The sequence below is a fragment of the Saccoglossus kowalevskii genome, chromosome 1 (assembly GCF_978046115.1).
Source record: "Saccoglossus kowalevskii chromosome 1, keSacKowa6.1, whole genome shotgun sequence".
Lineage (NCBI taxonomy): Eukaryota > Metazoa > Hemichordata > Enteropneusta > Harrimaniidae > Saccoglossus > Saccoglossus kowalevskii.
This window is the reverse complement of record NC_140641.1, coordinates 26,777,068-26,790,444: the sequence shown is the minus strand read 5'-3', so window position 1 is coordinate 26,790,444 and position 13,377 is coordinate 26,777,068. Positions and strand designations below refer to the sequence as shown.

Genomic DNA, 13,377 nt, shown 5'->3' with positions numbered 1-13,377 from the left:
TTACACTCATAGCAATTTATTTCAAGAATTATCACTGGGTCAAGACTGATTTAGTTACTCTTATTCACTCGTATACATTACTCTTGTAGTGGGACCTTCCTGTAGATAACCATATTTTATTACATTGCAGATCAGTCATCGTATCTCAGTTACCATGGTTACAGAGGCTTGACTCCGAAGACTTGAATCCTAAATCATCAGCCGACCAGTTTCGATTATTATCAAGCTTTGAAGCCATGTGTCATTCCCAAGTTAAATTACAAGATAACCTTCAAACAAAACACAGAAAGCAGATACAGTAAGTCAGACATACTAATACTTTTTATCTAAGTATGTATTAAAGTATTTGTTTTTCATTACCAATTAACTTGATATTTGGCATGTAGCATATAGGGCCATAGCTTCTTAGGGGAAAAATAAAAATAATTTTGATCAGTCACATGGTTTGGTCGCCATCTTGGGGCATTTGTTTTTCAGGAATACTTCAACCGATCAACTTGATATTTTGCATGTAGAATGTATGGCAGAAGCTTATTATGAAAAAGCTAATTATTAAAATAATTTTGATCAGTCACATGGATTTGCCACCGCCTTAGATTTTCAGCAAAAATCGCCACAATTTGGGGCATTTGTGTCGCATGAATGCTTAAACTGATCAAATTTGCTATTTTGCATGTAGCATGTATAACCAAAGAATCTTCTGAGGAAAAATTGTTATAACAAATATATCAGTGGGTACATATCAGGGCATATTCAACTTTTAAACTTGGATCCGACAACGTTGCTCTGTAGCGTGCCAGCATTGATGTTTTTATTTTACTTTATTTTATATACAATGTACTACTTGTCTTCACAATCAATCAAATAGCAAAATTCAGATGAGAATTTTAAGATATATATGATGAGATAATTGTCATATGTTTCATAAAGCTGTGGCTAATCCAATGAAAGTAGTTCATATAGTAATATCATGGTTTCACAACACATAAAAAGTATTCCCAGATATTGGATGTGACATCTATGGCAGAGTATGCATGTAGTTCATGTGCATTGGCAGCCTGAGAAAGTCAAGAAGGTGACATGAAAACCTTGGCATTATAGATTTTAATAGCTGCTGATGGATTCAATGTTTTTTTTAAATACCAAGTGATAATAATTATCTCTATCCTTTAGGGAAGCCAGGCAGAGACACCAAGGGAATATGAACAGAATACTTGATTTGAAATCACAGCATTTCAATGAAGTGTATGAGTTAGCTGTTCAACACAGATACACACACGAGTATGGGGAACTCGCTGTGGATAGCACCATGGCTGACTCATCAGAAGAGCTTTACACAAGTACTACCAAGAATAAACCAGATAAGCAGGTGACATTCACTGTGACGGCTGACATGGTTGGAAAGAAAATGGAGCATGATGGTGAAGAGCAGTTCCATGTGTAAGTATGCTGACTTAAACTTGACCTTGCCTGTCCATTCATGCTGTCTTAACGATTGTGTTTTAAAAGATTGTTTCATGGATTGAGAACAACACACAATCGTGAATTCTGTGTTAATTCCAAAGTGTATGACGAACATGATATATGATTCAGTACCAGTGGGTTTGTACATCAGTGTTTCTGTACATTTCAATCTTAAATTGTCTTATACATATCTATGCCGTGAAGATTTTCAAACATATATTAAATGCATAGATAGGAGCCTTATATGAATAGATTGTCTTTTGTTTGCAGTGCGGCAACCAAGATCCAAGCAGCATGGCGAGGTTACTGTGTTCGCAGTGAGATTGACATACACATGCAAAAATGGTTTGCAGCAACAGTGATACAGTCGTACTGGAGAGGGTGTCAAGTCAGAAAACAGCTAGCACATCACCACATTATTAGAAATCAGGATGCTGCGCCAGTGTCATCTTACCCATCTAATAGAGAACAGACGATTACACACATAAATGTACAGAATGCTATGGCAAACCAGCTTAATGAATCACCATTGGAATACATGGCTGCAACAACGATACAGGTATTTTCTGTAGTTTGGTACAACTACTCTACTTCACAACCCTCAATCAAGTCTAAATATTATGTTTTTGTCATAAAAAAAATGTTCAAAGACGAGATGATATTTTCTGGATTGAAAGCATACTATGAAATCTGTAAAAGCATGCATACAAGATTTACTGTAAACCAAGAAACCAGAGACACATTTTTGTGAGTCAAATTAAAGTTGTAAAATTTTGTAGTGAAAAACATTGAGTGCCAGTGACTTTTGCAGAATTTTATTTTCATGAATGCCATAAAATCCTAAAATCTCAGTTTACAGCATCAGTTGTAATATATGGTACATTTATTGAAGTACAAAATAGTATGTTTAACGAAAGTTCATTTGTTTCATTCTTTCCCATTGATGACAGGCATGGTGGAGAGGCTGCTACATCAGACGTAGAATTTCTGAATTCAGGGGAACTGTTAGATTTGATGAAGACGATGATGTGTTATTCGGAGAGGTTGATCTGTCCTCCTTTGAATTTAATGAGGTAACAGTGCTGTTGTAGATTAATCAGTACTTTTGATGCTTCAACCTTATCTGTATTCTCAGAGATTCATCATGATGTGAATTTCTCTTGTCTCTCTAGGAAAACTTTGATCAAGGCTGGGTTCCACCTGAGACTCCACGACTTCCTATGAACCACCCTGTGCTCCCACCAACACCTCCAGTGCAACCACACCCTCCCAGGAATGCCTGGAGGGGTGCTAACTCTCCTCTTGTTGACAACCGAGGAGGCCGGATTACTCCCATGGGCAGGCCCCCTTTACCTCCAGGTTCTAGCCTGAGTGGAGACACTGGATTTTCACCCAGGACACATGCTTCTAGTAAACAGGATAAACTCAGTGAGGAATGGTAAGTAATATAACTATCACCTGTGGTGTTCAAAAATATACACTGGCATTTATGTATATATCAATTGTATTTGTTATATAGTGCTCATTCCGAATAACCATACTGATGTTTTGAAAAAAACACACAATTATTTTGCTATTTTTTGCAAGAAACAATTTTTTTTTATGTAATCTGCCTGATCTTGTTAAACAATTGTATTGATAAAAGACACAAGGGTTCACTGATATATATATATATATATATATATATATATATATGTACAACCATTTTGTTGTGTGATCTAACCAAATACCGGTATGCCCCACTGACTGCTGTATATGTCTTTAATACATGTTGTTTCAACATGTCTATGTTTTTCTGAAGACCATACATTCATAACTTGATGGGGCCAACTAATGACCATTTTGTTTCGCTTTTTGTGTGTGCTTGTCTATTCTCCATATACGTACTATGATACATGTATCAATAAAAAAAAAATATATCAATGATCGTTCAGGTCATGGAAAGATGTGATCCCAATCCCTGACTGCCATAAAATGGATGGCCATATATTGGATATGTCTCATTTCAAAATAGACAATTATCAGTATTGCTAGTGCAACATTGAGTCAAGTTCATTCGTGAAGCAAACGTTGACATTGAATTGTTTCATCACCATTCTAATTCTAGGGGTTTTAAGGATTCTTCAACTGCAGAACTAATGTTAAAACGGGCAAAGAAAATGCAAAGGAAAAAGAAAATAATAGGTATTATTTTATTTGTTGACTATAATGCATTTTCTTCTAGTAGTACCGGTAGTACTAAACAGTGAAAGTGTGTTCATGTAAATCAGAATAATAATATGTGATCTATCTAATGAGCCACTCCACCAATGCTTCATCTACATGTTGCATTCATAACTACATCATTCTGTAATGCAATACCTTGCAGTGTGCCCTTAAGTCTGATTTTGTAGGAATCCTTAGTCAAAATGGAGTCGTCAAAATCAAGTTGAGTCAGTTTGTTGACTGCTGGAGAGAGAGATCCTCATGAAAAAACAAAAACAATTGTATGTGGCTGTGTGGGATACTTAAGGCACAAATGAAAATATTGTGTTCCATAGTTTTCCTTATTATTTTTTTTAGTAAATTACAAATTCTGTAAGTATAGAAAGATGTTTTTTAAGATAACTATATCAATGTACGATTTCCTGTTTCACGCCAGTGAATTAGCATAACAAGTTGCATCACAGCAGATCCACGGCTTTTGGGGGCATGCTGCTTACTTGTTTACTTTTCTTTTGTAATGATTCAACATGCATCTTGTTGTGTTCCATAGACCCTCAGAAGAAATATGAATTATTTAAGAAACTACAAGAAACCAACAAGAATGTTCACCCTCCAGTTAGGAAGCAGGCAGGGAGGAAAGACTATTTCAAAGGTTGGTATAATGCTTGGTGTTCTTTTGCTGTCGGGAAGATATGAATTCTTTGATTGTGATGGTAAAAAATTAGAATTTTTTTGATCTAGTCTCTATTGTTGAAACGTGTGTTGGAAAATCAGGAAATTTTATAGGTATTCAGTAAAATCTAGTCCCTGTGAATGCCACTAAATGGTCAAATTGTGAACTTTTCTGTCAGCGAAAATTTTATGCATTGCTGTATTTTCTTTCCAGCTAAACAACAAATTCAAACTTTTATAGAGACAGAAAATCGCCAAGAGAAACAACACAAAAAAGATATGGTGTTTGAGTAAGTACAGTATTGTTAAATATGCTACACATCAGATACAGCTAGAATCCATCATTGTTACAAGTTTATAGTTTTTTGGTCTGACACAAACACAAAATGTTGTGCGGTACTGCTGAAAAGTTTTTGAAATTTTGAATATTAGCAATGGTGAGCACAACTCTGAAGACTTTTATTGATGTTGAAGTACGATCTTTGTCAAGAAATGGCAGATAAGAAAGTTGAGAGAGAAAGTATTTTACATCTTTCATGTTTGTAACAATTCGGTATCGAAACATAGTACAACGATGACAAAACTGATTGTCCTATTAGCAGATTTCATGGCTATATAGTCATTCAGATTTTCCGCACTTCAGAATCGTTGGTGCTTAGCTGAACTTAACCCCCAAACATAGAAATCACACTAAAGTAAACACTAAGTTTGTCAAATACAGGTCAATGCAACTAATAAATAAAGATGATGTCAGCAAACATGTGTACCTAGCTTCCTTAAAATATATTATATAATGTGCAATCAACTACTTGTCACAATGATAAATTCAAATCTCTACAGTACAGCATTTTGTATGACCCTGCATTATATCCATTGCATTTGTCATTGTGCACAATGAGTGTCAACATTTTATATTGAATTTCCTAAATTATATCAGTTTTAGAAAAAGTGGAATCCCAGTAATTTACTCCTGTGAAAAATGTAATGACTTTGTCTTGGACGGACAGGAATCTAATAATATATACAGCTCACTCACCTACTAGAACGAGAAAGTTCTCCATGTAGTATTAACTATTTATTTATTTATTTATTTATTTACTTATTGACTCTTACACAATCCCCGGAGGGAAAGAAAATGGTCACAAAGTACAAGGAGAAATATATATATAAAAAACAAAAAAACAAAAACACAATATACTAAATAACAAATACAATCACTAAATTACTAAAAAATACAATCTAATATAAAATTACAAAATTGACAGCAGGCATTGCGATGTCAAGTAAGACCCTGCTTCCTGACTTCAAAGCTTTTACTTATGAACTGTCAACATTTTTATATTTTATATTTTACTTATAACACTGTCTTTATGGTGTTACACTTGGTCCTGTTAATTATGTTTAACAGTTATGTTCCATTATTGTAATCTTTACTACATGTATACGATTATAAATAAAATTACAATTTTCAGATGGGTTCACACACAAGCTGGTCCTTACAGCAGTGATGGAAGTACGTCCAGTCTCCGTCCACATAGTGGCAATGCTAATACAACAAATCCTGCAACTAATAATTTAACAGCATTTGGCCGATACGCAAGTGAGCCAAGCTTGCCATGTATAGATCCCCAAGTATTGGAAAGTGGACGTGTTCAGTTAGTGGTAAGTCTATAGTGACATGAATGAGTTCAGTTAGTGGTAAGTCTATAGTGACATATGGATGAGTTCAGTTAGTGGTAAGTCTATAGTGACATGGATGAGTTCAGTTAGTGGTAAGTCTATAGTGACATGGATGAGTTCAGTTAGTGGTAAGTCTGTAGTGACATGGATGAGTTTGGTTAGTGGTAAGTCTATAGTGACAAGGATGAGTTCAGTTAGTGGTGAGTCTATAGTGAGATGGATGAGTTCAGTTAGTGGTAAGTCTATAGTGACAAGGATGAGTTCAGTTAGTGTTAAGTCTATAGTGTCATGGGTGAGTTCAGTTAGTGGTAAGTTTATAGTGACATGGATGAGTTTAGTAAGTGGTAAGTCTATAGTAGCATAGATGAGTTCAGTTAGTGGCAAGTTTATAGTGAGATGGATGAGTTCAGTTAGTGGTAAGTCTATAGTGACATGGATGAGTTCAGTTAGTGGTAAGTTTATAGTGACATGGATGAGTTTAGTAAGTGGTAAGTCTATAGTGACATAGATGAGTTCAGTTAGTGGTAAGTCTATAGTGAGATGGATTAGTTTAGTAAGTGGTAAGTCTAGTGACATGGATGAGTTCAGTTAGTGGTAAGTCTATAGTGACATGGATGAGTTCAGTTAGTGGTGAGTCTATAGTGACATGGATGAGTTCAGTTAGTGGTAAGGCTATAGTGAGATGGATGAGTTTAGTTAGTGGTAAGTCTATAGTGACATGGATGAGTTCAGTTAGTGGTAAGTCTATAGTAACATGGATGAGTTTAGTTAGTGGTAAGTCTATGGTGACGTGGATGAGTTCAGTTAGTGGTAAGTCTATAGTGACATAGATGAGTTCAGTTAGTGGTAAGTTTATAGTGACATGGATGAGTTTAGTAAGTGGTAAGTCTATAGTAACATAGATGAGTTCAGTTAGTGGCAAGTTTATAGTGAGATGGATGAGTTCAGTTAGTGGTAAGTCTATAGTGACATGGATGAGTTCAGTTAGTGGTAAGTTTATAGTGACATGGATGAGTTTAGTAAGTGGTATTATAGTAGCATAGATGAGTTCAGTTAGTGGCAAGTTTATAGTGAGATGGATGAGTTCAGTTAGTGGTAAGTCTATAGTGACATGGATGAGTTCAGTTAGTGGTAAGTTTATAGTGACATGGATGAGTTTAGTAAGTGGTAAGTCTATAGTGACATAGATGAGTTCAGTTAGTGGTAAGTCTATAGTGAGATGGATTAGTTCAGTTAGTGGTAAGTCTATAGTGACATAGATGAGTTCAGTTATTGGCAAGTCTATAGTGACATGGATTAGCTCAGTGGTAAGTCTATAGTGACATAGATGAGTTCACTTATTGACAAGTCTATAGTGACATGGATTAGCTCAGTGGTAAGTCTATAGTGACATGGATGAGTTCAGTTAGTGGTAAGTCTATAGTGACATAGATGAGTTCAGTTAGTGGTAAGTCTATAGTGACGTAGATGAGTTCAGTTAGTGGTAAGTCTATAGTGACGTAGATGAGTTCAGTTAGTGGTAAGTCTATAGTGACATGGATGAGTTCAGTTATTGGCAAGTCTATAGTGACATGGATTAGCTCAGTGGTAAGTCTATAGTGACATAGATGAGTTCAGTTATTGACAAGTCTATAGTGACATGGATTAGCTCAGTGGTAAGTCTATAGTGACATGGATGAGTTCAGTTAGTGGTAAGTCTATAGTGACATAGATGAGTTCAGTTAGTGGTAAGTCTATAGTGACGTAGATGAGTTCAGTTAGTGGTAAATCTATAGTGACGTAGATGAGTTCAGTTATTGGCAAGTCTGTAGTGACGTAGATGAGTTCAGTTAGTGGTAAGTATAGTGAGATGGATGAGTTCAGTTAGTGGTGAGTCTATAGTGAGATGGATGAGTTCAGTTAGTGGTAAGTCTATAGTGAGATGGATGAGTTCAGTTAGTGGTGAGTCTATAGTGACATGGATGAGTTCAGTTAGTGGTAAGTCTATAGTGAGATGGATGAGTTCAGTTATTGGCAAATCTATAGTGACGTAGATGAGTTCAGTTAGTGGTAAGTCTATAGTGAGATGGATGAGTTCAGTTAGTGGTAAGTCTATAGTGAGATGGATGAGTTCAGTTAGTGGTGAGTCTATAGTAAGATGGATGAGTTCAGTTAGTGGTAAGTCTATAGTGAGATGGATGAGTTCAGTTAGTGGTGAGTCTATAGTGACATGGATGAGTTCAGTTAGTGGTAAGTCTATAGTGACATGGATGAGTTCAGTTAGTGGTAAGTCTATAGTGACATAGATGAGTTCAGTTAGTGGTAAGTCTATAGTTAGATGGATGAGTTCAGTTAGTGGTAAGTCTATAGTGACATGGATGAGTTCAGTTAGTGGTAAGTCTATAGTGACATAGATGAGTTCAGTTAGTGGTAAGTCTATAGTGACGTAGATGAGTTCAGTTAGTGGTAAGTCTATAGTGACATAGATGAGTTCAGTTATTGGCAAGTCTATAGTGACATGGATTAGCTCAGTGGTAAGTCTATAGTGACATAGATGAGTTCAGTTATTGACAAGTCTATAGTGACATGGATTAGCTCAGTGGTAAGTCTATAGTGACATGGATGAGTTCAGTTAGTGGTAAGTCTATAGTGACATAGATGAGTTCAGTTAGTGGTAAGTCTATAGTGACGTAGATGAGTTCAGTTAGTGGTAAATCTATAGTGACGTAGATGAGTTCAGTTATTGGCAAGTCTGTAGTGACGTAGATGAGTTCAGTTAGTGGTAAGTATAGTGAGATGGATGAGTTCAGTTAGTGGTGAGTCTATAGTGAGATGGATGAGTTCAGTTAGTGGTAAGTCTATAGTGAGATGGATGAGTTCAGTTAGTGGTGAGTCTAGTGACATGGATGAGTTCAGTTAGTGGTAAGTCTATAGTGAGATGGATGAGTTCAGTTATTGGCAAATCTATAGTGACGTAGATGAGTTCAGTTAGTGGTAAGTCTATAGTGAGATGGATGAGTTCAGTTAGTGGTAAGTCTATAGTGAGATGGATGAGTTCAGTTAGTGGTGAGTCTATAGTAAGGTGGATGAGTTCAGTTAGTGGTAAGTCTATAGTGAGATGGATGAGTTCAGTTAGTGGTGAGTCTATAGTGACATGGATGAGTTCAGTTAGTGGTAAGTCTATAGTGACATGGATGAGTTCAGTTAGTGGTAAGTCTATAGTGACATAGATGAGTTCAGTTAGTGGTAAGTCTATAGTGAGATGGATGAGTTCAGTTAGTGGTAAGTCTATAGTGACATAGATGAGTTCAGTTAGTGGTGAGTCTATAGTGACATGGATGAGTTCAGTTAGTGGTGAGTCTATAGTGACATTGATAATACATTATACATTTAAAAATACATTATCTGAAAATATATAAACAGTGATGATATGCATCATTTTCAATCAGCAGCCCTATTGTAGTTTGATGGTTCATTTAATTTGAAAAGTTTCATAAGGTTTTAAGTATTCACATTCATTCTTGTGTGTGTTTAACTTCAGTCTAGTCCGAGTATAGAACTACAGTCAGTGGGTGGTGATACAAGCACAGTGGTTTCTTCCCAAGACAATTCACGCAGACATTCCTTCTCTTCACCAATTGGTAAGTTTGAAATCTCACTTTGTTTGTCAATTAATATACATTGTGGTGATACTGCTCTGTTCATGCATGTTTATAGACAGTTTCTTGTATGCAAATATTATATATAAAGCTGTAGCTAGTAGATTGTAGGTAATGGAATACTCTGATCATTGAAATATAATACTAATAGTCAATCATGTCTGTGTGAGGTTTGCATAGTGAAACTCAGTATTTATTTCATGCAGTGAGAATGTGAGGTTGTCGTGAGTCATGAAGTGAGAACTCAATATCGTTTTCCTTTGGTGAGTCGTATCTCTGAGGTTGACTTTAATATCAATTGTTATGTGTTATTTCAATAGATGAAAGAGTGCAATTCCCACCACTGAAGACCAATTCAGCTCCAACATCACACACCAGGGCAAGGATGGCTGTGACAGGACATGATGCATGGGGTGCTGGAAGGAGAAAAAACAAACATAAATAATTAATTTGTATTCTACAATGATTCCATGAAGCATAAGCTAGTCCACATATTGACAGAATGTGGTCTGAGTCAGGAGCACAGGAAATATGTTTAATGTTATGTTATGGTGCTATGACCCATTGGTGTGTATACACGTTTTGATTGTAGTGCTGAAAATAAAATATACAAAATTCTTTTTGTAAAACAGTTTTAGAGACTAATTGGGGTTGTGTAGTTACAATATGGATTAGTCTAGAATGTGTGCGACTACTTATTTGCACCATGAAGTTTGGTTAGCCATCTGTTTTGTGAAAACAAAAATGGTCAGCAAATTTGTGAATATTTTTGCTATACCAGAAAATTTCTGTAATTATGCCAAGTTTTAAAGCAATTATTGAACATGGAAATTGACAGAGTAATTCTTTCATGGCTTGTAGCTATTTCCCTTTCTAAGCTCTCCTTCAATTGATTTTTTGAGTTATGCATATATGAAGATTGGACATTAATGCTAGTCAGTTTTATCAATTTTCAGGATAATATCAATTTGGTCATCCAATTTTATGTAAAGTGTGCATATTTCTATGAACAGTATTATACTCTTAAACTAATGTCTTAATTTTAACCATCTACAAGTTTTGCAGTTTGTATTTGTATATATTTCCTATTTTAAGTACTTTGTAAATATGAATATAAGTTTCAATTGTATAGCTTGGATGTGAATACTTAATATTGAAATTGTGCTTTAAAATTAAAATTTGATTGCTACTATATATTTGCTTTAAACTATATAATATGTACTCTGAAATAATTCCATGGCTTCTCCCTGATGTTTGTGGAGCACAAGTGTTGTATATTCATGAGTGAAGAGAGGGAAAATACAGCATGGATTCACCACACCACAAGTGAAAATAACTTCCATACTTAACAAAGATCAGGGCAAGGCCATGTTGTTATTAAATATGTTCCCAGATTTTGCCAAAGATCGTCAGGAAGATCATCACTTGATCCAAGATGTTTGTATAAGTGCACACAAGAGCAATGACCTAGCGGTATTCCAAATTCTGTCTAATGATTGGCCAATCCAGTCTTTCGTTCTATTCAAGTAAAAGGAGACACACATTGCAGTGTTGTCTGTTGTGTAACTGAAGAAGATACTGACGATTGCATCAAACAGAATGGAGTTCAAGAGTTTTACAAAATAAAAACAATACATCCCATTGATATCTATTGTGACACATGACCTTTTTATAAATATTTGTGACATTGATATCAAAGAGTAAATGTAACTTATGACACCAAAACCCCGACCGAGACTTGTAATGTCACAGCGATTTTCTAAGCTGCACAGTTTTGTTTAATGTTTTGATCTATATAAATACACTTTGATTTGTTGTTCAAATTCTGAAAAAACAACAACTTTGAGTCTTACGATCCCAACCATGAAGACACCAGGATAAGTTCTTCATGGACACATACCTAATTTGCAGTTTATTTCGTAGCTCTCGATACTCTTGTTTGTACACGAATGTAACTTTGGAAGTTTTATTATTCAAATTACAAAATCATAACATTCCAACAATAATTTTAGGGGCAGTTCAAGTTATGCAACAAATGCCAAGAAAACTCTTAGAGGGGACTTTTTTATCTCATTTGCATATCAGTTGTAGACAATCCTAATGTTGTTGCATGGCTGTGTGTTCTGCAGTACATATTTAATAAATGTTATTTACTTGCCTGTTGTCATCACTAACAGATTGAACCTTCAAATTATGTGATGCAATATACTGCCATCTGTATTTTATTTAGAAGTTACATTGTTTAAAACATTCATTTTGCTTTGGGAGGTTGTTGGAGTTGAGCCTAAAAAGTTGCATGTAGAATGCCTCATGGGCGGTGCATGGATTTTATAAACATTTGTGTGTAGCGAGTTATGATGAGAAAGTGGAGGGGAATCGACATTAGGTTTTGTGTATATATCATCATTAAAAATTTACTAAAATTGGGCCTTCACTAGTATTAGGGGGTCTTGGAAGTAGAATATTGGGTTAATGCAATACCTGGATAGTGTCCCAGTAATGTCACTTACATGTATGTGGATTTCATTAACATTATTGACCAGCGTGAACTGTAAAATCTGTATTAAAAGATGCAACTTCTATTATATATTATATCATTAAAATGATATAATACAACAGAAGGGATGTGGCTTCTATTAGAGCATCTACACATATATAAAAATGTAATTACCACTTAAAAACGTTCTGATGGACAAAAATTACTGGTAGCACTATTTAGCTCCGCTGTTGACATTGTGAAGATATCTTCAATTCTCAAATTTTGATAAATATTTTTGGTAAAAAAACGCTATTTTTGACTTTTTCCTTAAAATGTTTAGCTTAAGTGTTTTAATATTTTTGGGTGGACCTTAGTCAGATTTGTTCATTTTGTGATGATACCTTCAATTATGTCAATATTTTCAGTAAATTTTGGTAAAAAATGCTAGTCCTTGATGCACTCTGAAAATATACGTCTCAAAAACTATATTTTATATTATCAAATTTAGCTTTGAAACTGGTAATGTGTGTAATGGGAGTGGCAAATATTTAAAATATATGTCATTGAAGTTTAATTAATGGATTAATTTAAATATTCTATTGAATATGGTAATATTCAATAACTGTATCATTTCCAATCCAATCAATGAATCTGGGGCAATATGCTTCAAATCTATAATAATGTGAATAATAAACAATATGTATGGATTTTTGCATGAAAAACTAAATTGCTGTATGCAACATCATAACCTTTCTATGAATATAATTATGCATATACACATAACTAATTAGGTGTGCACTGAATGTTACCCATCAGACAGTTATTCTGCTATACATGGATATTGTAGCATGCCACTTTTGATCTACTTGTTCAACATAAATATAAGAAATCATTTATTTCAATTTGTTGCCACGGCAACAATTATATACAGTTATACACACTGTAGGTAATACTCCTATGGTAATTGTATTTTTTTTATACAGAGAAATGTTGTCAATTTACACTCGAAAATTCTCTCTCTTGGGGTAGATTGCTTGTATTTGACCTAAACAATTAGAGCAAAAATTGGTTTTGACACATGTCATCAACTTTATTGTTAGTTTGAAATATTCGTTTGAAGAAAAAATGCCTACATTTTTGGAATAATTCTCGTAAGACATGTTAAATTATTATTTCATGAATAATAATCTTCAAAATGTCACAATAATTCTTGACACACATAAGTACCTGTCTTATAAC

The 13,377-nt window shown here is 34.7% G+C and overlaps 1 protein-coding gene across 2 annotated transcripts in view; it reads left to right on the top strand.

The window, feature by feature from the left end:
- LOC100368307 (leucine-rich repeat- and IQ domain-containing protein 1-like) overlaps nucleotides 1-12,865 on the top strand; it is a 30,334-nt gene extending 17,469 nt beyond the window's left edge. For both annotated transcript variants that reach the window (XM_006824697.3, XM_085500111.1), the window contains 11 exons: nucleotides 131-298; nucleotides 1,174-1,440; nucleotides 1,735-2,023; nucleotides 2,415-2,537; nucleotides 2,637-2,902; nucleotides 3,572-3,648; nucleotides 4,220-4,321; nucleotides 4,556-4,631; nucleotides 5,814-6,003; nucleotides 9,542-9,641; nucleotides 9,980-12,865. In XM_006824697.3, coding sequence (XP_006824760.2) covers nucleotides 131-298; nucleotides 1,174-1,440; nucleotides 1,735-2,023; nucleotides 2,415-2,537; nucleotides 2,637-2,902; nucleotides 3,572-3,648; nucleotides 4,220-4,321; nucleotides 4,556-4,631; nucleotides 5,814-6,003; nucleotides 9,542-9,641; nucleotides 9,980-10,104 — 1,783 coding nt within the window. In that variant the 3' untranslated portion in view covers nucleotides 10,105-12,865. The remainder of the gene's footprint in view (nucleotides 1-130; nucleotides 299-1,173; nucleotides 1,441-1,734; nucleotides 2,024-2,414; nucleotides 2,538-2,636; nucleotides 2,903-3,571; nucleotides 3,649-4,219; nucleotides 4,322-4,555; nucleotides 4,632-5,813; nucleotides 6,004-9,541; nucleotides 9,642-9,979) is intronic.
- Nucleotides 12,866-13,377: the final 512 nt, after the last annotated feature.